The following is a 23,879-nucleotide window of genomic DNA, read 5'->3' as shown; positions in this document are numbered from 1 at the left end:
AGGCGGCTTAAGTGAGCTTTCAAAAGGACTTTTAGCAGCAGCATCAAAAGCACCGATGAAATCAACACCCATTCTGCTTGAATCTGCTCTCTTGGAAGAGATTTCTGTATCTGGCTTCAAAAGTCAAGCCTGGAGCCTTGGAAAAGAGACTTATGAATAATGATGGGGTGAAAGGTTTTCCTTAGTATGGGATCAGCTCGCATATTTCCCACGGAGTCTGGATTAGCTTTACAATCACGGTGGATTTGATAATGGCTTGTGGCCATGTTTGCATTCAGACCTGAAATCCAACCAAGGCCACTAGACAACTTTGTGTCACTGGCCACTGGGTTTGGAGCTGAGGTCTGGCAGGGTGGGGAGTTCTGGCCACAAGCTGGGATGCTTCTCCTTACCAAGGTCACGTGGCATTGGAGCCACAGTGCATGTGGACTGGGACCTGGCAAGAATGGGCACGGTGGTCAGAAATGCACCTTTTGCACATGGTCCTCCCTCTTCGTCCCCATGGGATGGTAACCTGACTGACATGGCCTCAAGTCACGCACAGGCATTTTGTGCCACCCTAGATCAGGAAGCCTGTCATTTAATGCTCCCCCACCACCTTTAGAGAATAAAGACTTATTAGGTGCCTTGAAATACTCATAATATTCATCCATTGCTCCCATTTTCCAAAGACAGGGAGGTTTGGAAGGAGCTTGGGACTTCCCCAGAGTCACAGGGCCAAACGTGTGCTCAGATCCACAGCTTCCCGAGTAAACACATGGTGCCAATGCGGTGGGGAAGCAGCCAGCCCCCGGCATAGACACAAGTAGGTGAGTCTTGACATGTGATTTGAAACTTCATGGCCAGAATAGGACTCTGGCTACAAGAAAAGTAGGTTGCTGTCGAGCTCCATTTCAATAATGCATGGGATGGTGAGGCTGCCCTCTTAAATATTTATCCATCTGCTGCACTGCATAATTAGTAAGAAAGTGATACAGGATGTGCCCTTTTAAAGAGGTTATTAAACCTCGCGGTTATGATCATTTTCATCCTGTCGTAAGTTTCGGAAAACAGGCCTCCAGAGACATGTTCTGCCCAGAGATGCAGCCCCCTTCCCCGAGCCCTCTTCGCTCCCTCTCTCCACTGGGATTCTTTGGTTTCTGCCGGTCACCTTGTCTTGTGTGCGAGCTCGAGGGAAGGCCTGGAGGCTGAGACTGTGGGCTCCAGCTACTCTGCCTCTGCCTGTACCTCACCACCCTTCAGCCAGGATTACAACCGTTCTCCTGCAGGGAAGACCAGCCAGGTAAGACAGCCTCTGCCTGAGTTTCTCTCTGGGGATCCCAGTGGCTCAGAGACGGGATGGTCCTCTTGGCTGGAGGGTGCAAGCATAAGGTGCTATGAACTCGGAATGCTTCTCTCCTGCTGAGGCCCTGAGCTGAGCATTCTCTGTTGCAAAGAGCAAAACCTCTGTGTGTCCACTCCCGCTTTATGACCCCACGGAGATCTGATGGGACTGGACTGTTGATCGGCATCTAAACAAAAGCCTCGATTGGCAAGTTTAGTCAGCCTCCCTTTTGCTTTGAGAGGGACCCTGGAATCGATAGAAAAGCAGCAGAGCTGTAAGGGGCCAGGGCCAGAGGGGCTGCCTGGTTCAGCCCCCAGACGCACTGACATATCAGTTGATTACCTGGGGCCCCTGTTCTGTTCTGATGTCAAAGGGGTCTCCGATGGGCCGTTTCTTGGCATATTCCACGCTCCTCCTGACAAACTCAGGGTAGATCTGCTCCTCCACGAACACCCTGGAGGCGGCTGTGCAACACTGACCTTGATTGAAGAACACTCCCTGATGGGCGCACTCCACTGCCAAGTCCACTGGAGTGGGGGGAGGCCGTGGCGGGGGCAAGAGGAAGCGATTAAGTCGTTAGGGCAGGACTGGTGACAGCTGTAACTCTAATTGCCCGCACTAGCAAACAGCCCTGGGAATGGCTGCATTTCAGAAATTAATTTTATTCCCGGCATTTCTCAATAGAGAGAATGGACAAAAGGATTTCTGGTGCATCCAGTTTGGGGTTAAATCAGTCCCTGGGAGGACTGCAGGGCTTCTTTGCTATGCTAAGGAGCACAGAGAGTTGTTACATTCCCCTGGTTCTTGGTTCACCTGCTCCTGGGTCCCTCCCTCTCCCCCTTTCTAGAGGACCCACAGTTCTAGAGGGATCCCTCCTCCCCCTTTCTAGAGGACCCACAGTTCTATAGAATAACCTCCCACAAGTATTGATGTAGACCAATTGGTGAGAGCTTTTCCACCTTGAGTCTCCTCCACCATCAAGTCTTATTAAGTCAGCTTCTTTTGCCTATTGAGTCTAAGTAATATTAACTTCATGTAGAACTCACACGGGTTAAAAAGAAAGCACTGATTCTGCCTGAAGGGTGCTCAATCTGAACTGGGCGGGCATCATGTTAAAACTAGAAGGGTGCTTACTAAGTAAAATCTTTGGGGGATGTGCTTCATGCAGAAGAATGCTCAGCAGGGTATCATTTACAGCTCATGGTGTGGCTTCTAGTGCTCCACTGTTAGCTGGTTTTTGTGCACCCCCCACTCCCCTCCAACACACATACTGCTGCTTAGGAAATGTAGCTTTCCTCTGCACAGGCCAAAGCATGCTCCCCCCACCCCCCCCACCTGCCCTGGGGGTATGGGGCAGGTCATCCAGACACCCAGCATCGCTCTTGAGCAGCTCCGAGGAATGCTGCCCTCTGCTTTGAGAACCGAGCCATTGCTTTCCAGCCAGGTCTTCCATAGAAGTCCCTATAGCAGCAGATAGCATCATAAGGATCTTGCCCTCCCTGCACCCTCTCCTTCTCTGTGCCAACTCACAACTGTCCCTCCTCCAAAAGAACAAATTCATTTCCTTCCTGTGCCCTGATGGGAGCCAGGGGTGGTGGCTGTAGGGGTGGGTGGGGGATGGGGGCATGTTACTAATTGACATCATGGGTGGATGCCAGTTATGCCAGAATTGAATTTTGTGGACTGGCACTGCCTGGAGGAGGAGCAGGAGATGGCTCCGGAGGGCATTTAGGACCATTGTAAAACCAATCCTCAAACAGGAAGTTTTGTGTTTTAGCTACAGTTTTCTTCCCAGGTGAGGAGAAATAATGAGCTGAGATAGAGATGGGGCATGCAGATATGGTGATCCAAGAATCCAAAACAGGGGTCCTGCCTCTTTAGGACTGGAGTATGGGACCTGAATGGGGCACCAGTCAGAACTGTTCCATGTGGCTCCAGAAACCAGTAGCGACACCAATGATAATTCTACAAAGGAGCACCAACCCAGGCAAAAAATGAGCAGTCTGTCTTCATGCCCAGTTTCCTCCTCCTTCCCTGAAGCTTGCTTTCTCACCCAGGCCACTCTCCCATGGAAAGCCAGCTTCAAGGAGAGGAAGTGATATCAGTCCTTTACACCTTAGCAAGAAACGGTGCTAGAATAATTTCACTCGGGATATTTGCAGTTTCCACCTTATCGGGAGTGTGGAATGGGAAGCTTTGTTCTCCATGAAAGGAATTTCTGACACCAGTGGGCAGGTGGGGGAGGCTATTCTACAAGGTGCTTCAGGGTATCTGGGAAATCATGCTTCTTGGCGGTTGACCCTGTCAGCAGGTGAATGAATGCCCAATGAGGCCCTTTCTTCCTTCTTCTGGACATGGCAGCCAAGAACAACAGATAGTTTCATATTGTGTCATGAAGCTCTGGTGAGACACAAACTGCCCCTCAGCTGCTGGGCAGGGTTGCTTTTCCAGGGCAGAGGCGGTGGAGAGAAAGAGAGAGAGAGAGAGAGAGGACCCAGACATGGGGGATATTTTTAAGGGTCTGCTGCCACTGGCCTCTCACTTGTCAGGCCTGAGAAGGAAGAAACATCTCAAGTTTCTGAGAGTCTAAGCACTGCAGGAAATACTGATCGGGGGGAGGGAGGTTGATTAATGCCTGTGAGTGGGGAGCACCTGCCCTGCTCTTCCTTCTCTTGGCCATCTCCCTGCACAGGGGGCTCTGGAGAAGAATCTGGATCTGCTCTTTGTGGCCCCAGCTCTGCAGGGATGGGAAGCATAAACATAATCTCGAAGGGCAGAAACAGGCAGCCTCTGGGCCACTGCATAGGACATGTTTCTTTCCAATGCAGCTTTTCTATGAGCAATTAAGCTGGTGTTTGGATCACCATCTGCCTAGTTATGGCAGGACAACCCAAAGTGGAAAAACAGCCTGTGTGTGTGTGTGTGTGTGTGTGTGTGTGTGTGTGTGTGTTTCTCTCAGTTCATTCTGAACTTGGGCAAGGAAGCAGGGAGAGATTTATGGACTGCCTAAGCCCCAGCAATGTCCAGAAGGGGAGAGACTCACAGTCAGCATCAGCACACACGATGCAGGGGTTTTTCCCCCCAAGCTCCAGCGTCACCCTCTTCAGATTGCTCCGAGAGGCGGCTTCTTTAACCAACTTTCCAACCTTCAGGATGAAAAACAAACTGTATGAAACTTTGGATGGGGCCAGACCTGGTTTGAACATTTTGGACAAGCCTAGGAGGCAACAAGCACAACGTGGCCAGGGATTCTCTGCCTCTCCACCTAGGTGTCTTGGGCCATGGTGATGCCTCTCCACTCCTGTGGCCTCTCCCCACATCTCCTCATGGATCAGACTTTGACATCACCGAAATCCTCCATCTGAGCTGCTCCACTTACAGGGGTGGAGTGGGAGCCTTTGGAAGGCCCAGGGATTTGCCCACAGCCACAGAGCTGGCTAGCGGCAGAGTCAGCTGGTCACTAGTCCTGGTGCCCATCTTTCCTGGCAGCAGGCTGGGACAGCCAGTCTGGTAAAGGGCTCAAGGGGACCCAGGGGCAGTTGTTCCAACCCTCACTCGTGGGGGATGTGGTTCCATGTGGCTCTTTGGTATAATCTGAGGGAATCTCAAAAAGTTATGGTTAATGGGGAAGCTGATCTTCAGGAGGAGAAGGAGCCAATTCTCTGGCAACAGACTCAGGACTGAGGCTTCCCCAGGGCTAAGAGAGAGGATTGGGACATTCACTCACCAGCCTCCTTCACGTGCCTGAAGGGTCTGCCTATCATTCCACACATTGCCAGAGGCTAGGCTTGGCCCATCCCAGAGCAGGCCCCCCAGATTCAGAGCTGGGGAGACTCTCAGGAGACCAATGCGCACATGGATACTTAGAGCCAGACAACTAGCGAGAGGCAGGGCTGGGCTCTTCATGAGCTGAGGCTTTTGCCCCAAGACTAAGGCATGAGTGCATTTCAAAAATTAGGGGATCCCTGGGTGGCTCAGCGGTTTAGCGCCTGCCTTCGGCCCAGGACATGATCCTGGAGTCCCAGGATCGAGTCCTACATCGGGCTCCCTGCATGGAGCATGCTTCTCCCTCCGCCTGTGTCTCTTCCTCTCTCTCTCTCTCTCTCTCTATGTCTCTCTCTCTCTCTCTGTGTGTGTGTGTGTCTCATGAATAAATAAAATCTTTAAAAGAAAAAAAAGTTCAAAAATTGGCCAGCTCGCGGGTGATGTACTGAATGACGTTTGAAATAGTTCCACGGTGACAGTGATCGTTCCCAGAGAGTGACAGAAGCAAAACTAGTGTGCCACAGGCTGGCAATTCCTTGTGGGTTGGGGTGTGCTCTCCCGGCTGGATGCAGCAGGCAGACCTAGGGTGGGAAAACACCCCCCGCCCCCTACTGATGGAGATGCCTGCCAGTTGAGCAATCTCTAGGACCACAGAGACCACTTTCTTGTCCTCAAGGTTAGCTGCGAGTGAGAGCACCACCCCCCTGGACCCATGGGCAGCCCTACAGATGCCTAGAGAGGGTTCAGGCAGAAAAGCCAGGCAGGGGGAGGAGAAGGGATGACTCTGCTATTAGGAGGGGCAGCAGCCAGAGGGCAGGAGCCATGCCTGGCACCTCTCTGGCCCCTCATCTCCCCAAGTCAGGCGTGGAGCTGCTGCTCCATTGGGCATGCTGAGCACCCACAGCTATTGTGACACCATGCAGGGCCCCTGACTCGGCTTCTCTAGCAATGCTCACTCCAGCCAGCAAACGAGGGTGGAGGCAGTATTGACCAGCAGACCACAGGAGGGGGCTCAGGCTCCTGGCTGGACCAAATTAGTGGGGAGATGGGGACTCTTACCACTTGGGAAGCATTTACTCATTTCTCTCTCAGAATATTAAAAATAATTCCACACACAGGTGTGTAGCACTTAAAAGGAGGAGAGTTTACATCTCCCCCTACCCTGTGTCCCAGGGCCTGCCCAGAGGTGGCCACAGGAAGAATTTCTTGGGTGTCTCATGGACAATTTCTGTTTCTCTCCACATACACTCTTCCTAATATTATAGCTATGTTCCCACGGTTTGCTTTTATTGTGCTGCAACCACAGATGGCAGACAGTTTTCCTTATTGGAATGGCTGTAACACCTCGTCCAGAATGGATGCAGTAATACGGCAAAACAGGTCCTTGAAGGAGGCTCGTGAGAACATCTCTCTAAGTAGTTGCTTTGAAATGGAACTCCTGAATCTGAAGATCAAATTTGTGATCGGTAGAACAACATGGCCCTGTGCCTCAGGATGGGTGCAGGTGAGTGCCTATCCTCCCACAGCCTCCATTACACCAGATTTCAATTTTTACCAATCTGACAGAAAAAAGGAGACTCCTGACTTTCCTTTGAATGTGCACTTGCATTTCCCTGATTACCAATGGGCTAGGTCAAGCTTATTGGATGCTTGGTGTTTCTCTTCTCTGAATTATTCACTGTCCCACCATTCTGTGTGCTTTGTCTGTTTTTCCTTCTCATTGATTTTTAGGGATATTATGGATTTTTAAGCCTTGGAGAGCTCTATAAATTATGACTGTTTTCCTCCCAGATTGCTATTTATCCTTTAACTTCGATTGTGACGTTGTTTTTCTTACGGATGCTTTATATTTTTATTTTATCTTATCTACCAATCTTTTCTTCTAAGGCTTCTGAGTTCTATTTGATATTTATTTAGTTTGGAAACTGGACCAGTGTCTTTAATGATTTACTTTTTTTTTTAATGACTGTTATGTACTAAAACGTGGTCATACTTAGGGTAATAACTCATCATTTAGCTGCTCAAAGGAAAAAATACCCTGGTCTCAGATCATACAATGACTGCTATGTTGACCAACAGCCAGTGAGGAGAGTTACCTCGGTGGACCCCGTGAAGGCTATCTTGCTGATATGAGGGTGAGAAGAAATTGCTGCTCCCACCGTCGGCCCAAATCCTGGCACGATGTTGACCACTCCTGGAGGGAATCCGACCTGGATGGAAATTGAGGTGGCATTCAGAACAGGAGATTGGATCAGTGTCTACCACAGACCACGCTTGGGAGGAGAGACCCAGGGCTGTAGGAGGTCCACAAGCACGGTGGCATCCTCACTGGGAAGCCAGGGCCCCAGTCATACAGCCACCCTAGGACCCAGACCCAGGCAACCAGTGTGAGTGCTGTGCCTGAGTGAGGCATACATCCACCCTTCCTTCCAGGCAGCTCTTCATAACCCAAAATGGTGTCTGAGCAAAATGGCGGTGAGGCTCCACAGTCGAGCACCATTCTGTGCATGTGCTTAAGTACCTCTGTGTGGATCTGTCTATGCATATGTATTCTCGGGGAGAAAAGAGATACCTTGGTTACAACCTCCCAGGCTCAGAGGCTCCCACAAAAAATCCTCTCTGAGCCTCAGCTCCCACTCTTTAAACCTGTCCTATCAATGTTCCAAATGGCAACTCGGTATCACTCCCTCAAAGCTCCTGCTTATTGAACCTGAGCCACGCCCAGAGCCGGCATACCCTGATGGTGGGACTGCCGCTTCTTTCAGTCAAGCTTCCTGCTTTACACCTGTGGCCTCTTGGTTAACCAAGGACACCACAAATGAACGAGGTGGGGGGATGCTATTTAATCTAATATCTAATGCTATTAAAACTGCATGATCTTAGGCAAGATTTTAGAACAAGGTGCAGGAGTGAGTCTTTCGTTTCTCTAGGTGCTGTGTGTTAATGGTCGTGACCTTAGAATCTGTGAGTCTCATTAATAGAACATCATCATGTCCTCCATCACCAGGCAAAGGGAGGTGCAAAACCTGTCAGTTCCAGGCGGCTGCAGCCTTACTTCTAAGCGGTAAAGGTCATGCTTCCGGATCGTATGAGCCCAGCTGAGAAATGACATGAATGAATCTTTTCTCCCATCCCTCTTCCCTTCCTGTTTCGTTTTTAACCTCTTTGCTATATACAAGTGGGGCACAGATCCACTGAAGCGTGTTGCCAGGTGTGTCTGGAAGGAGGTGTTTCTTTGGGCTGCATGTTTTCCGACAAAGTGGCTGCGAGGGCAGGGCTTGGGGAGGGGGAGAGGACACTTGTCCCAGAGGTCCCAGAGCAGAGCACTGGTGGGGAGGCTTGGGTGAGGGAGTCCCCCCTTTGGTGCAGCCCCTTCCGTGCGAGCTGGCAAGATTACCCCTCCAAGATAAAAATGGGCCATTTCCTCCACCACAAATGCAAGGCCCGGAGAACCTCCAAAGAGTTGGCTCCCTCTCCAGTGACCCTGCTGCAAATTCTCTAGACAAAACATTTGCTCCTAAACCATAGGTTTGAACCCATAATAAGAGTTAAGTATTCTCATTAGGATCAGTGGGAGGAATGAGTTTCTTCTAGCTCAGTGACCACAGGCAGGAGAAAGAGTGTATAGTTGCCAAGTGCAACACAGGAGCCATTCCCTTCCCACTCGGCTGTGAGCAGGCTGGCACTGTCACGCACAGCTCAGCTCCACAGGGCAGTGTTATCTTGTGACAGTGGCCTGGTTCTGAGGAGTGGGAATATTATCAACAATGCATAATATTTTCTTTCTTTTTCAGGTGCCTTACCTCTTTGATCAGAGAGCCCAGATAAAGGGCAGTGAGGGGAGTCTGCTCCGCTGGCTTCACAACTATGGTATTCCCACAGCAGAGAGCAGGCGCCAGCTTCCACACCAGCATCAGCAGAGGGAAGTTCCACTACAATGAAACACAGAGGAACTTGCGGGGGGTGCGGGGGTGGGGTGCCTGGATCCACCCTGCACCTTGCCCTGGAGGCCCAGCAGTGTCTCCATGCAGGATATCTGTTTGCATGGTCTAGATTTGGGGCATAAGAGGTAGTATAGGGGTGTGTAAAGATCGGAACTGCATTCCTGCCCTGTACTTCCTAGACTGCGTTCTAGGAGATGTTAATAAGTAGTCTTTGCAAAGAGGTTTCTGCTGTATGTGCCCTACATCTCCTCTTGGAGGTTTATGATGCCATCAATGAGTTAAAGGATCTGAAAAATACTGCAGGAGTGAGGCCCGCCCCTCCTAAACTCAGATGTCAAAGGACCTTTCTCTTCTTCCAGAATAACATACGAAACCCCCACTGAATTGCTATTTGTTGAAATTCAGTTTAGGAAATGCTTTTCCTGTCATCTTTCAACTACAGAGGCAAGGATACCAAAGTCATTGTGACAAGAAGCCTAACAGCCACTGAACATTAACTCTGTTCCAGGTCCTGTTCTAGCCACTCACAAACACTTAACTCATTTGATCCCTACCCATCCATATGATACAGTCATATTATCACCTCCATTTCCAGATGAGGCATGGAAGGGAAAGTGACTTGCTCAAGATCACAAACTAGCAGGTAAAGGCCAGGATTTATAGCCTGTGTCCTCTGCCACACTGCCACTCCGAGTAGTATCTTTGACGAGGCAAAATGAAGACAAGCATCTCTAAGACAGCAGGTAGCTTGATTCTAGCTGTCCCTCAACCACTCTCATTCCAAAGGAGTTCCTTTGGCTCCTTATGTTCCAAGGATGTCAAACATAAGAGCTCTCTGCAAAGCTACACCCACAGGGCTGGCCGAGGGTGACCACCTCATGATACTGCCATTACAATTCCTCCCCCAGCTCTGTCTGGAATTCATACCTCTAGACAATAAACATAAGATTCCATTTCCCAAGGGCCAATATGCTCAGCTAAATGATGGCAGGTATTGTTTTGGGTTCCCCCGACTAATGATCGGGGTGGCCTCTTCTTCCTGGATTCCCCACCCCCTTAGCACACAAATATCATCATCTCTCCTATCCAACAGGCAAATCCATACCTTCCCTTGGCTTCTGTCACTTCCAGCAGCATCCTTCTTTCCCTTTGAAGCTTCTTGGAAGAGCTGTGCCCACATGCCCAGATCCTCTTATATAAGTCCCAGCAGTGGGACTTTCACTGAACCTAATATCCTGACACCGATGTTGATGAGCAAAACTGACAGTTGTATTTCTGTCTTTTTTATTCCTATAAAGGAAAGGCCCCTGTTGACCATAGTCTTTTTCTGGAACTGTATTCCATTCCTGGGATGCTCCTGACCCTAAATGCTCAGACTTCTCAGTGGGATCCCCTGATAGTCCATGGGATTTGACCCCAGGCCCTCTTCTTCTCCCATTCTGTACCTCTCTCTGGATAACCCCCCTCCCAACTTGGTGGGCAGAAACACCTCCGTCGTGACCACTGCCTGTGGGGTAGCTCCAGCCCTCACCTCTCTCTTGAGCTCCAGACCCAAAGATGCAGATGCCTAATTGAACTCTTTGCTTGGCTCTTCCACTGGCCTCTCTACCACACCTGCCCAGAATGACCTTCAGCTTTCATGTCCCTCCACCTCAACCTACTTCTCCTCTAGTCTTCCTCAAATCAACCAGCAACACCATCCACTCAATTCCAGCCAGGCCTCACCTCCAGCCTTCGATTAGACACTAAACTCTACCAAATCAAATTGCCTTACGAGCTTTCAAATCCATGCTTCTGCTTGTAGCAGGAGCTCCTCAAACAGTTCCTGTCCTCTCATTTTTTTTTTTTTTTTTGATGGAGATTCCTTCCTCAGCCTTTTAACTGCCCTGCAAGTTCCTCAGGGGCAAAATGCCAGGCCCTTTCCCTCCATGGCTTCAGGATCTGGTACCCTGGGGCCATGCTGGGCACACAGCAGGCTCTCAACTGTTGGTAGAAGGGATGTAGCTTCCTTCCAAGGTGCCACGTGTCTGCCCAGCCTCCTGCCCAGGTACTGCAGTGGCCTGGGACTTCCTTTGATAGATGGGCAGCATCACCACATTCCCTGGAACCTGCCAGGCTCTCCACTGCCCAGTGAATAAAGTCCCAGGCCCTTGGCAGCCACAGCCCATCAGGTGCCGGGCCTGTATCCCCTGATGTATGCTCCTCCTCTTCCTCATCTTGTCCTCATCTAAGTGTGGCCTCACCAGCTATCCTGCTGTTGCCCTCCAAGTAGCTCAGGCACCTGGAAACCTTCACATAGACCATTCCTACTGCTTAGATAACCTGTTTTCCTATTGAACAACTCTTTCTCAAGGCCCACTTAAGAGACGGCTGCCCTAGAGAAACTGGTCATTCCTGAGCCCTCTGGTTGCAATCCACAGTGCCTTCTGCTGTACTTCAGGAGTCAGCCCCTTGAGAGCAGGAATAGGATGGAACCCATCCTGGTATCTCTCAAGTATCCAGCCCCAGGCCGCAGTGCAAATGTTCGGTTAACTGTGCTGTGATCAAAACACACCAGAAACTGGTTCTAAAGACTACAGGGGAGTGGGGCAGGATCTACGTGGATCTATCTAGAAAAGTCACTATACTTACAGGAGTGATGGCCCCACATACACCTATGGGTTCATGCCTGGTGAAGCACACAACATTGTCATCTGGAAGAGAGGTAATATGGAGAATACACTGGGATTCACCTATAAGGATTTTACGTAGCAAAAAGATGAGAAAGAAACCCAGAAGCCCACAAAGGTGTCAGCTCAAAGTCTTGTCTAGTCCACAAAGAAATGATCTTTAACTCAATTTTCAAAGTAAAATTCCTGGGGCACCTGGATCGCTCAGTGGGTTGAGCATCTGCCTTTGGCTCAGGTCATGATCTTCGAGTTCTGGGATTGAGAGTTGGGCTCCTGGCTCAGCAGGAGCCTGCTTCTCCCTCTCCCTGCTGCTTGTGCTCACTCTCTCTCTTTCTCAAATAAATAAATACAATCTTTAAAAAAGTTTTAGAAAAGTAAAATTCCTTAGGAGAAGAAATTGCCACAGTGCCACTTCTTTTACAATAGGGCAGGGTGCCTTGGGAGGGAAAAACCAGAGGTGCTCTGAAAAGGCTAGCTGGAGCAAAGAGAAGACAAAGCCTCCCAAAACCAACGCTCCTCCCCTCTCCCCCTCCCATGAGGCTAGGAGTCCTGTGTTCGTTCACCTGTGGGGATGGTCCTGCCCTGTATTTTGTCAGCCCACCCTGCAAAGTATCTGAGGGTTTTAATACAGCCCTCCAGATCGATGAAAAAGGCATGAAGGAACGGCTTCCCCGTGTCCATCGTTTCCAGGGTCTGCAATACAAAGACAACATCTATTTCAGATACAGTTTCCTTTTTAGCCATCAGGTGGTTAAGGCTCTCGGTGCAGGAGAAGAGAGCACAGTCCTATGACACTGCATGCGCAATGTTCCCCGTGTCCCTTCAGAAAGCAAGACACTCCATTTCCTTTAAGACCTGTCTCAGATTGTCAAGGATGACTTTTCTTTCAAAACACCCCAGTCTAGGGGATTGGCTAGGGCATGGGCATGTGTCCCCATGAAGAACGGCAGTAAAAGTCCGATTTGGAACCTCGCTGGGAAGGAAGACACGGTCTTTGTATTTGGTCTTCTGTCTGGAGCACAGCTGTCTCAACTGTGTGACCTGGCCACAGGGGTTTGTGCACTCCCAGGGGGCTCTCGTGAGTTTGGCTGCCTTTGGGGAGGCGGGAGAGAGCGCTCTCTTCCTCTAGCACTAAGGGGTGGGGATGCAGGTTCTTCCTTCCTGGCTAGGCTGACCAGTGTGGCTATAGAAAGAGTGACAGAGCCCCCAAAGGGTAGTGCCACCAGCACAAAGGCACAGTCCTTCCCAACTGGGCTGCCGAAGCCGGATGCACAGTTGGAAGGAGTAGGCTCGTCCTTGTGGTGAGGGAGGTGATTACCCAGGGCGAGTGTGCAGCCGCTCAATGGCAGGATTCTTTTCTATTTCCAGCCCGGGTTTAAGAGGACTCCTTTGTCCTTCAGACAAGTGGCCCCAGTTGAGCCCGGCGCTAAAACTGCCTGTCATCCATCTCTGCAGGAAGTGGCCACCCTGACACATAGCCTGGGGCTAGATTCTCATTTTAGAGTCCATGCAGTGAGCTGGGGATTCACTGGGGAAGAAAGGCCCCTCCACGTGCACCTGCATATGCCTCATCTCTGGCTTTGACACCTCTGTTGTCACTTCAAGGTGTCCACACCAAGGCTGAGGGTACCTAAGGTCACCCAGTGGGACACTGAATTTGGGGCATCTAACTTCCAGCCAGCACAGTGACCACTCCTTAGGCTGCTGCTCCAGGACATTTGCATCTAGGAAGACTGCAGAATGGCTACATAGGGTGCTCCAGGAGACTATCAGAACTTTGCTTCAGGGAGGAGCCAAGCATTCCTAAACAGGAGCAACTGCTCCCCTCACTGGGCAGCAAGCCCTCAAATCCCTCCCTGACTCAGTTTCCTCATCTGTTTAATAATAATAATAATAATAATAATAATAATAGTAATAATAAGGGTACTTGCTTCATGAGGGCTGGGGTGAGGGCTAAGACAGGGCCTGCCCACAGGAAGTGCCATGCTAACTGTTTCATGATGACAGTAAAAGCTGTGATGATTATGATCATCTTCCTTTTTGGCGATCCTTACTTGGGGACACCAAGGAGACAGGACTGTGAGTTGCTGAAGGTTACAGGGCTGGTCTGAGTCTGTTATGTATCCCCGCGCCCCCAGCAGATGCTGCTTAGGCCAAGGTAACATCCAGTCACTGTATCTCTGGCTCCTATTAAGTTAAATTCCAAGTTGAAACTTGTTTTCCCATGGGAAACTCAACTGTTGCAAATCATGCCAAAAGGCCTAGGACCAGGCTACTCCTGACAGTACCTGCAGATCTGTCAGTGGGACCAGGAGTTTATTCTTAGCCCTTTTCTGGGATAGGACAAGGAAGAGAAAGGCAGAGGACCATGGCATAGCCTGCAGGGCATTCCTGCCTCTAGCCCTGGCTTACTTTCTCTGGCTGGATAACCTTAGACAGGTTCCTGAAACTCTCTGGGCCTCGGTGTCCTCATCTCTGCATTGGGATCATCAACGTGCAGGCCAAGTGTCTAACAACAAGCCTGGTTCACGGTGAGTATTCAGCAAACGTTGGCTCTCTTTTGTTATTAATTTGGGCAAGTTTGCTTCCCAGAGTGACAACATGAATTTGCCAGGTTGGTTCTATGGAAGCTGTCCAAGCAAAACTGGGATCATAATGAGTGTAGACAGGAAATTCTTTTTAAGCATAAAAAAAGATTCACAGATGAGTGGACAGGACTGGACCAGGGAAATCAAGTGTCAGCTACCGATTGGGACTTTGAAACAGTTATTGCGGCTGGACCATGAGTAAACCACAGCTGCTCTCGAGTTTACTCCCTTTGACATTTTAAGAGAAAAACATGCCTTCTGAAAAATTCACACCCTGTAACTTGCAGATAGAAAAGAGTGAAGAAAAGGGCCCCACGAACCTGCCCTGAGACTCCGTTCGTGTGCCAAGGCTTAGAATGAGGAGGCCCAGAAACAGGGCTTGGGTTGAAGAGAGAGTAAACAGGGAGGGCCCCTATTTGGAGGCTTCCAGAAAGAGCACCTGAAGAGCCAGAGCCTGGGCCCCAGGTGCCTCCAGAAGGGGAGCAACGTGGGGCTGCCAGGTCCCCCACATCTGTTTCTAAACATTGAATACAGAAGTGAATACGTAGCTCTGTCAAAACCACTGAGGCAGCCAGAGAATGTGATGGAAAGGAACACTTCGCTGCATGACAATGCAGGAAAAACCCTATGGAGGTGGAGGGTGATGTGGTCCTGGTTCGAAGAACTGTATTTGCCAGTCATTCTCTTGTTCCTTTCATGATGTGGCAAAGAGCTGGATCTCGTTTCTCGTGGGCAGCAAGGTCCCAATGACAGAGGCAACTTGCTCTGTCTATCCCAGGACCATGGGGCGGGCTGAAGGCAAAGGTGGCTCCCCAGCCCCTGCTCCCTAAGATGATACTGACGCTTGGGGACAGGGTGGGGAGGGGTGCCCAGGGCACATCCTCTCCCGCCTGCTATTAGCCCCCACGGACATTGCAGACCGATGAGCTCATGCTGGGTGAAAACAGAAATGTTTTTGAAAAAGCCAGTCTGGCAGCTTGAGAGAGCTGAGGCTGGCTCTCATTGCAGGAAGAAACCAGAGGCTCCACGGACAGAAACGCTGACCCTGAGAGGGAGCCGCCCTCGTCCGGACTGGGGGCAAACATGCTGGACTGGCTGACTGGGAGAGAAGTCAGGAGAGCTCAGCTGTCTGTGCAGATGCACCCTCGGGGCAATGCACCCCAGCACCCCAGCACACCTCAGGGCAGCACCCCAGATACACAGTTCCCCCACTCTCCAGCCCCAAATCACATATCCACAGGCAAAAACAATTTCAGTGTCCTGGACGATGCGGTCTTCATGTAGGTAGCTATTCCACTGCTGGTTCCAGACATCAAATCAAGAGAGGAGGGAAATGGGGTGCCTGGCTGGCTCAGCTGGTTAAGCGTCAGCCTTTGGTGCAGGTCACGATCTCAGGGTCCTGAGCTGGGATTGGAGTTGAGGTCTTTCATACCCTAAGATTCCCCATGACCAGGCTACCCTGCCCTCACCATCACTCCACACATGCTCACCACTACCCAGTTCAGGGGTGAAATGGGGTCATTTTTAAGTTCTATGGGAAATATTTTCTATATTAAGTGGTGGCATCTATTTTAATAAGTATTTGAAAAAAATATATATATGCCAGCACATTAAACCTGTAATTTCATGGATCCTGTCACCTAGGATGAAGTTAGACTTAATAATAAAAGAGATTTCAGGTAGAAAAAAAAAAGTTAATTGGGACGCCTGGGTGGCTCAGCAGTTGAGCATCTGCCTTTGGCTCAGGGCATGATCCTGGAGTCCCAGGATCAAGTCCCACATGGGGCTCCCTGCATGGAGCCTGTTTCTTCCTCTGCCTATGTCTCTGCTTCTCTCTCTGTCTCTGTCTCTCATGAATAAATAAATAAAAAATCTTTTTAAAAAAGTTAATTTCATAAATGTACAGGTAGGACCAGGATATGGCCTCAATCATCCGGTGGGCCATGATCCTCCTGAGTCTGGGAGCTACCAACACAGCTGAACTTCCTCCAGGCAACTTCTTGGTCAAGAACAAAGGGGGGGGGGAGGCAAAAGTCTGACTTCAAAACAGAAAGGGTTTGGAGCTAGAAGGTGTGGACATGTGCCTCCTGCCAGAGAGCTAGACCTCAAAGGACCCAACACATCTACCTCCATACGAAATCAGCACCCTGGATCTCCCCCAAGCCCCATAGGGGGCCAGGTGGTCCCACACCTGCCCTGCCGCCTGTGTACATATACTCACAGCCAGGATGGCGCGGTCCCTCTCCACAAGGTCAGCCAACTGATGTAACAGCCAGCCACGGCCCAGGGCATCCAGGCGGCGCCAGGGTGAGCCCCTCTGGAAGGCGGCATGTGCGGCCTCTACCGCCTTATCCACGTCAAGCTGAGTGGCCAAAAAACAGAAGAGTGTGTCACCTCTTGTAGGAACTGCGTTTTGGGAACTCAGCAGTCAGTTTCAGAGGCTAGCAGACACCTGCCTCCATCACGCTGCAGAGGAGGGGGGGTGGTGGTGGTCAAGGTGGCAGCTCAGTTTGAGATCACTGGACCTGGTCGGGGCTTCCAGGTGACTTTTTGCATCTTTACATCATGTATCTTTTTCAAGATTTCTACATCGGCCAAGGATGAACTTCCCTTCTGATTATAAAAGCGTGTTAAAATAGCTTGTAAGACAACCGACCTTAATTATTTTTCTTGGTGACCCAAATGGGAAAAGATTTTCCACTTGCTGGCTCAGTTTGGACACACACACCCCTATGGTTCATCAGTTAGGTGGGAAATGTCTGTCTTGGCATTTTATTCAAGCTGAGGACTGCGGTCCGCAAGTGAGAACAGGTCATGAATGCTTCTCGGGATCTCAGAACTGACCACATCGGAAAAGTCCACAGACAGGGAGGATCTGGAACTTTTCTCTTCTTCGGCCTCACCTCCACCCTACCCCCTCTCACCCCGCCCCTACCCGGCGGGGCAGAAGTGTTGCACCATTCCATGGGCAGGAACTGGATTTTCTGTGCACCCATAGGAGAACCACAATGGAACCTTCTTCTTAAAAGGAAAGAAGTGAGAGCTGTTTAGAGCTGTTTAATGTCACTCATTCTTATTTCAGGAAAATGAGTTAAGGCTTGGTTGCTGATGAGCAATGGCTCATGTCCCAGGCCCCGCTGAGCCTCATTTCCCTAGGGAAGTGTATACAGCAGGCAAGGGCTGCCGATGCAGTTAAGAGTGATACTCCACCAAGATCCTGTGTCTCCTCGTCCCAGGCTCTGGGTTGGAGGCCGGGGCCTCTCCAACTGCAGTGGACAGGAGAGCCTCTGTTTCTGGGTTCTCAGAGCAGTCCCCCAGACCAAGGGAAAACCAGAGCCTGGGGCAGGGATCTCATTCTCTTCCTTGATAACTGGGTACTGCACTTGGGGATCATCCACTGGGAATCCTGCTCCACATCATGCCACCCACGCCCTAGCCACCCCACGTTCTCATGTCATATAGAGATGAGCTCCTTGATGCTACTATCTTTGTAAACAGAGCTTAGCTTGAGGTACTGTGCATATGAGAGTCTGTACAGGTAGAACCACTGTGTGGGGGGAACTGCCTGTTACAGAACTCTCACTGGTGGGATCAAATTCAAGCCTATTTTACAGGTATCTTTCACCTTGCCCATATTCAATGTTACCCATACACTTAGAAGAACATCAGATGATGAGTGGTTGAGGAGAGGTTTGGATTTCTCTTCCCTCCTTAGGAAATCTTTACCTTCAACCTTTCCTCTAATGGCACATATATTTAAAAGATACTTTCCGGCTTTGAAATGTATCAAGGATACATCCCAGAAGTCCCTTATATATGTAAGTACATACATCTTTACAAAGACTGTAGCTTTCTGTGATCATTTCAGAGAAATCTGGTGATTGCATGATGTTATTACCCCCGCATGACTTGGTTAGCAAGTCGTTTTCCCTTTAAGGTTTTTTTTTTTTTTTTTTTTTTTTAGTGTCTCCGGCTAGAATGCTGCACTTGGTGAAACATACCAGCCGGAAATGCTTTCTGGAAAGAAGGTTTCATGCCTCCAGGTTCAAATCATTGATAAAAACCTTTCCTTTAGCCATGTGATGAGGATAGCTGAGGTCATCCTTATAGACGGGGGAGCATCTATCAAAGGAGAGTGACTCTGCAATGGATCGTCCCTAATTGATCCCATTCTGGGCCATGTGTCTGAGAAGGAGCTCACTTAGGTCCTACCCCAAGTATGGGCCAGGTCTGTCTTACAGCTAAGCCAAACCACCTCCTTATCCTTTAGTTATCTGTAATTTAATTACTCTGGGGGTGGGGGTGGCAGTGGGGGAAGCACTCACCTTATCTCCTTCTTCTACTTCACATATTTTTTCTAGAGTTGAAGGATTATATGTGGCAAACTTTTTTCCACTCTTGGATTCGTGCCATTCATTGTTGATGAATATCTAACCAGGAAAGGAAGTTGTAATGCATTAGTGCTTAAATCAAAATCGTATCATTCCAACATGCTGAGGACCTTAGGTAACGTCTTGTCCTCCCTCCCCTGCCTCCCACCCACCCGCCCTTTTATAGACGGGACCTGGAGGGGAAATGGAGTCACATGCCCAACCAGGAGCACACTCAGAATTAGAATCCAAGTCTCCTGACTTCTAATACATTTTCAGAGAATTACTTTTTGTCATAATGAAACTAAAATCATTTAGACAATTTTTTTGTCTCTCTCTTTTTATTTATTTTTTAAAAAGTTTCTATTTATTCATTTGACAGAGAGAGAGAGAGAGAGAGAGAGCACACATGCACACACAGGCAGGGAGGAAGGGCAGAGGGAGAGGGAGAAGCATGCTCCCCGCTGAGCAGGGAGCCCAATGAGGGGCTCCATCCCAGGACCCTGGCGTCATGACCTGAGCCAAAGGCAGACGCTTAACTGAATGAGCCATTTAAAGCATTAACATGGATTCATGTAGGAAGAGCTGAGTTAAATAGTTAAAGGGTATAAGTTAAATCCTACACCCTCATCGAGTTTGGGGGAATAGGTTCATACATATAAAGTGCCAAGGGATCACCTGCCCCTGAAGGGTAGGTCAGCAGTGAGCACTCCTTCTGCCTCCTCCCTGCCAAAACCCTCAGCCAGATTGCCGAAGAACTGGCTTTCTACAAGAATCTTACTATATATACTCCTTAATCTTCACTGGTATACATTGGTACACCTCCCCCATTCTCTTGAAAATGCCTATTTTTATGGTGGCCTTACTAAAAGCCAGTGATGGACTACAAAGATAACTATCTGGGCTGGGAAATGTTCTGGTTGTATGAACAGATGCAGCAAATAACCATTTATATCGAAAACCAAAGACTTCACCCACAAAAATCACTTCATTCAGAGCCTCAATTATCTAGAACACAGTTGAGAATAAGGACGTTAAAAATAAGAAGACATCACGAGTGAATGAAAAAGAATTCACAAAGTTCCCATGCTGAAAGGTGTGTGCTGTTTACTCTTAGTTTAGTCTGCTAACTGCCTTTGAAAGGCATCATATTCAAGGAGAGGGCCTTTGGAGAAGAACCAGGAACAGAGGTGACAGATAATGTACAAAACACATTTGACAGTGTGCAGGGCCCAGCTACCCAGAGGGGACAGAAATCTGCTGCCATACCGCCTTGGGACAGCGACAGCGTTGTCATCACAGCTCACAGCCCACAGAGACCCCAGTCACAGACACGGGAAAGATGCTTTAGAAGCCTTTCCATCAAATGAAATGCCATCAATAATTTCTAAGTACAGAACTAGCTCATCGAATTCCGTTTCTGTATCTATATGCATCTCTTTGCTTGTCTTTGAGTCATTTAAAAGAACCGTGTCGCTCCAAGGGCTAATTTCAGGTACTGTGAATTTTATTCATTTGGAACACTTGACTCCCCAGGAATGATAGATGAGAGGGGAGACATCTCATCCAGTGTGCGGCTTGGTTACTGTCTCCGTCCTGGGCTCTCCTGTAAAAACTCCAAGACTCACTGGGAAAGAAACTCAGTCTAGGGGAGACCGTTTTTGATCACTCTTCCCGGGAGAGTGGGAACAAAGCACGGAAGGCCAGCTCTTGCTGGGCAGGTGGGCAGAGGCACCTTGTCCCCCGTGTGGGATCCAGAGCTGAGAGCATCCCTTGCCTATAGGATGTGCCCATCCGACTTCTGGAAGCTCAGCGCCTTCACCATGAGGCCAGGCCCCCAGGGAAGCACGTGGAACAAGCCAGGCTACAATTACAGGTTTATTCTTCCAGCTGAAACCAAATCCAGGAGTTCACTCTTGCCATCCAGCAAGTAATCACTCGGTAACAGCGAGAAATTAATAAGTGGAGAAGAGAGGTTCAGTTAGCGCGGGGAGGGAAGTGCAGCCAGAGAGAGAGGCCTCTTTGTCGGAAGATGAAATTTCGTGGGTTAGAAAATACAGACCATCAGTGAAAACTGCTGATTCTAGATCCTTCCTGGTATCAATTCCAAGGGGGAGGAAAAGTGAGGAGATGGTAGAAGAGAATATAAATAAGGAGGATGGAAACAGATTACAATGATCAGATGTCTATAATACTTCATCTCCAAGCATGTTCATTCCTCAAAGAAAAAAAATTACTTGGTCAGTCATGACATTAATCTGTAGTCCCTTCTTACCAGAGACATTAAAAAACAAAACAAAACAAACCAGTCAGACTCCTCAACCCTAACCATATTTTCCCATCACGATGTTGCCAATTTAGCAAAAAATTTTTTTCTGTATGCGACGCTAGTAAGTAATCTTATAAGTGGTTTCTATTGTTGATTTCCTCCCCACTAAAACAAAACAAAAACACAAATAAAGAAAGGGTCAGTAAGTGTGGCCTACCAATCATGCTGCCTGTATTACATTGAGCCCCAAATCAGAAAAATGTGCCTAGAAAAAAAAATGTTCTCCTTAACTTGTGAATTGGTATCAGATAAACCTTACAGAGGTATAAAAATTAGGTTATGGAATTCATATTTTACTGTAGGAGTGGAATGGCATGTTGTCCGGGCTGAGCCGGAAAACCACAACTGCTCAGAGGAGCCCGGTGCCCCGGGGTGGAGGTGAAGGTGGTGGCCACTCAAGCAAGGGCTGCTGATGTCAGTGACCATAACTTCCACCAGACTTCAGCTAAACTCAAGAGAGTATGTTTTCAGAACAGGAGATTGGAGGGAATTGTATTTCTTATAAAAAGGGATCAGAAAGAGGGTGTTTGAGTGAACCAGAAACTCCTAAAGAGAATCTCTGTCAGTGGAAGAAATTTCAAAGGAAAAGAAAGGATCGCCCTAAAGTGAAAGAGGCTGCTATCCTCTGAGATCTGGGGGTGGGGGGCTGGGGGAGAGGAATGCTGAAGGCGACCCTCCCCCCACTAGTGTCACAAAGCAGAGCCAGTGTTAAAATGTGAGATCAGGGGTGTCTGGGTGGCTCAGTCAGTGAAGTGTCGCCTTTGGCTCAAGTCAAAATCTCGGGGTCCTGGGATGGAGCCCTGAGAATCTGGGGTCCCTGCTTAACAGGGAGTCTGCTTCTCCCTCTCCTTCTGCCCCTCCCCCTGCTCATGCTTGCTCTCCCGCGGAGCGCAAGCGCGCTTTCACTTTAATAAATTAATAAAATATTTTTTTAAAAAATGTGAGAACAAATGAAGAAGCTGTGACAAGGCCATCCTTCTGGAAACTGGACTTATCCTAGGAAATGGTTCCCCCAAAACTGGGGCTCGGATCCACCATTTCTGGCATATCCTCCATTAGCAAGAAGCTCCATGAGTCCCATCTGAAAACTAACAGGCCTTTACCGGCTCACACACTCCACCCCTCCCCACTGCCTGCTCCAGGGCCTGGGTTCTGCAGTTCTGGGTTTCCTGCTTCTTTCCCAGGCCCCGTCTGCTGTCTCTCCAGCCAGAGGCTCCCTAAGCATTGCTTGCTGGGGTTGTTGTCCATCAGCCACCACCACACAGGCTGCCTGTGCCCTGCTGCTGTTAGGGGTAGGCCTCAGTGGTGGTCGGCCTGTGGGCCAGGAGCAAGGACAGAGCCACAGGGAAGCAGGTACAGTGGCCTGGTGTCAGGCCATAGCAGCTGTCATGGCCTGAGAGCCCCTAAGGATCTCTATCTCATTGCCTCTCCCCAGTCCGTTCCACTAGGAAGAGGGGGCACGCAGCAAGACAAGAGACACTGGTCGCTCCGCGAATCTGCTAAGATCCTCCTCTATATCCACTTGTGAAGGGCCATAGAGACTTGCAGAGCAAGAAGGAAACTTCCATAGGTGGCTGCATTGCTCTGAGAGGCCTCAAAAAGGTAAAAAGGCAAAGGACACTAACATGGGCAATTTCTGGCTTCTACATCGATTAAAAAAATAAAACAGCCTCATAAAACAAAAATAAAACAAAACCACACCACCACCACCACCAGGTCAGCATCTGAAAAGATGTAGGTACTATTCTTACTGTTCCCCGAACTGGTGATGGAATTTTCGCTCTGAAGCTGATACCACTAGGGAAACTACATTAAAAATAATCTCCAGCGTTCGTGGCGAAGTGTCTTTGTTGATTACGGAGCCCTCTGAAAACAGTTAATTTAAAATGTCATGTGATCAGAGGCAGAGCCGACATGAAGTGCCAAGAGACCAAAATCTGAAGGCCACACATAGTGGCCTGCAACTTTCTCCGCTTGATTAAAACTATTTGAGGGACATAATTGCTACTTTTGAAAGTAAAATTGATGGGGAAATTTTCTCAGCGCTGCGGCAGCTGGAGTTGGGAGCTAGGGATAAGATGCAAATTAAAAGAAAAAATGAAAAGGAGATTAAGTTGGGGAAGGAGAAGCCAGCCGAGGCTCCGGCCCCAGGGCACAGCCTCCAGCCTCGGAGCAGCTTCGGGGTGTCCTCCCACGGATCGCGCTCCCTCCCTCCCGGCCGCCCTGCCCTCCGCAGCCCGGGCTCCAGGCCTCGCCGGCTTCCTTCTGCCCTGGGCAGGTGATCTCACCGCTCTGCCGACGCTCCAGCCTCCCCAGCCCAGCGCAAAACAGCAGAGACCGCAGGGGCGCGGCCCGGAGGGGCCTGGCCCCCCGCGGCTCCCAGGCCGGCTTCGGAGCCCGCGGGCAGGGAACGCAGTCCCAGCGTGTCGGAGCCGGGGCCGCTGGGCCCGGGGCAGCCTCGCCGGGGCTCACCTTCCTACCCACCTTGGGTAAGCTATGGTGGGCCTAGCACGGAGGCACGAAGCGCTCCGGCGCTCCCGAGGACGCGGTTCTGGATGTCTCCAAGTCGCCGCTCCCCAGCGCACCCCGGGCTTCCAGGCCAGCCCGCGGTGTTCCCAGGCACCCTCCGACCCTGCCGCAGCCCGACGCGTTCAGCCCCCGGGGCCCGGCCGCAGGGCCTGCGGGGAGGCCAGCGAGCCCGGGGCGCCGCGGCCCGCCCCTCCGCTCGCCTCCCAAGCGGGCCCGTAAGGGCACGTCGGGGCCGCGGCGGCGGCAGCCACCCCGGCCAGGCTCGGAGGCCGGCAGCGCGGGGCCCCGCCGCCCGGGAGCCCGTGCCCTGGGGTGCGCGGCGGCCGCGGTCCCGCCCGCGCCGTCCCGCCTCCCGGCGCGG

General features: G+C 50.1%; 1 protein-coding gene across 1 annotated transcript in view; it reads right to left on the bottom strand.

The window, feature by feature from the left end:
• ALDH1A3 (aldehyde dehydrogenase 1 family member A3) overlaps positions 1-23,879 on the bottom strand; it is a 37,738-nt gene that overhangs the window by 13,432 nt on the left and 427 nt on the right. The window contains exons 2-9 of the mRNA XM_055326430.1: positions 18,616-18,720; positions 16,512-16,652; positions 12,266-12,395; positions 11,665-11,726; positions 8,893-9,021; positions 7,186-7,299; positions 4,368-4,470; positions 1,667-1,851 (exon numbers count right to left, since the gene is read on the bottom strand). Of these exons, the coding sequence (XP_055182405.1) occupies positions 1,667-1,851; positions 4,368-4,470; positions 7,186-7,299; positions 8,893-9,021; positions 11,665-11,726; positions 12,266-12,395; positions 16,512-16,652; positions 18,616-18,720 (969 nt within the window). The remainder of the gene's footprint in view (positions 1-1,666; positions 1,852-4,367; positions 4,471-7,185; positions 7,300-8,892; positions 9,022-11,664; positions 11,727-12,265; positions 12,396-16,511; positions 16,653-18,615; positions 18,721-23,879) is intronic.

This window comes from Nyctereutes procyonoides, unplaced genomic scaffold (genome assembly GCF_905146905.1).
Source record: "Nyctereutes procyonoides isolate TBG_1078 unplaced genomic scaffold, NYPRO_anot_genome, whole genome shotgun sequence".
Classification (NCBI taxonomy): Eukaryota; Metazoa; Chordata; class Mammalia; order Carnivora; family Canidae; genus Nyctereutes; species Nyctereutes procyonoides.
The sequence above is the reverse complement of the archived record's forward strand: the minus strand, read 5'-3'. Positions and strand labels throughout refer to the sequence as shown.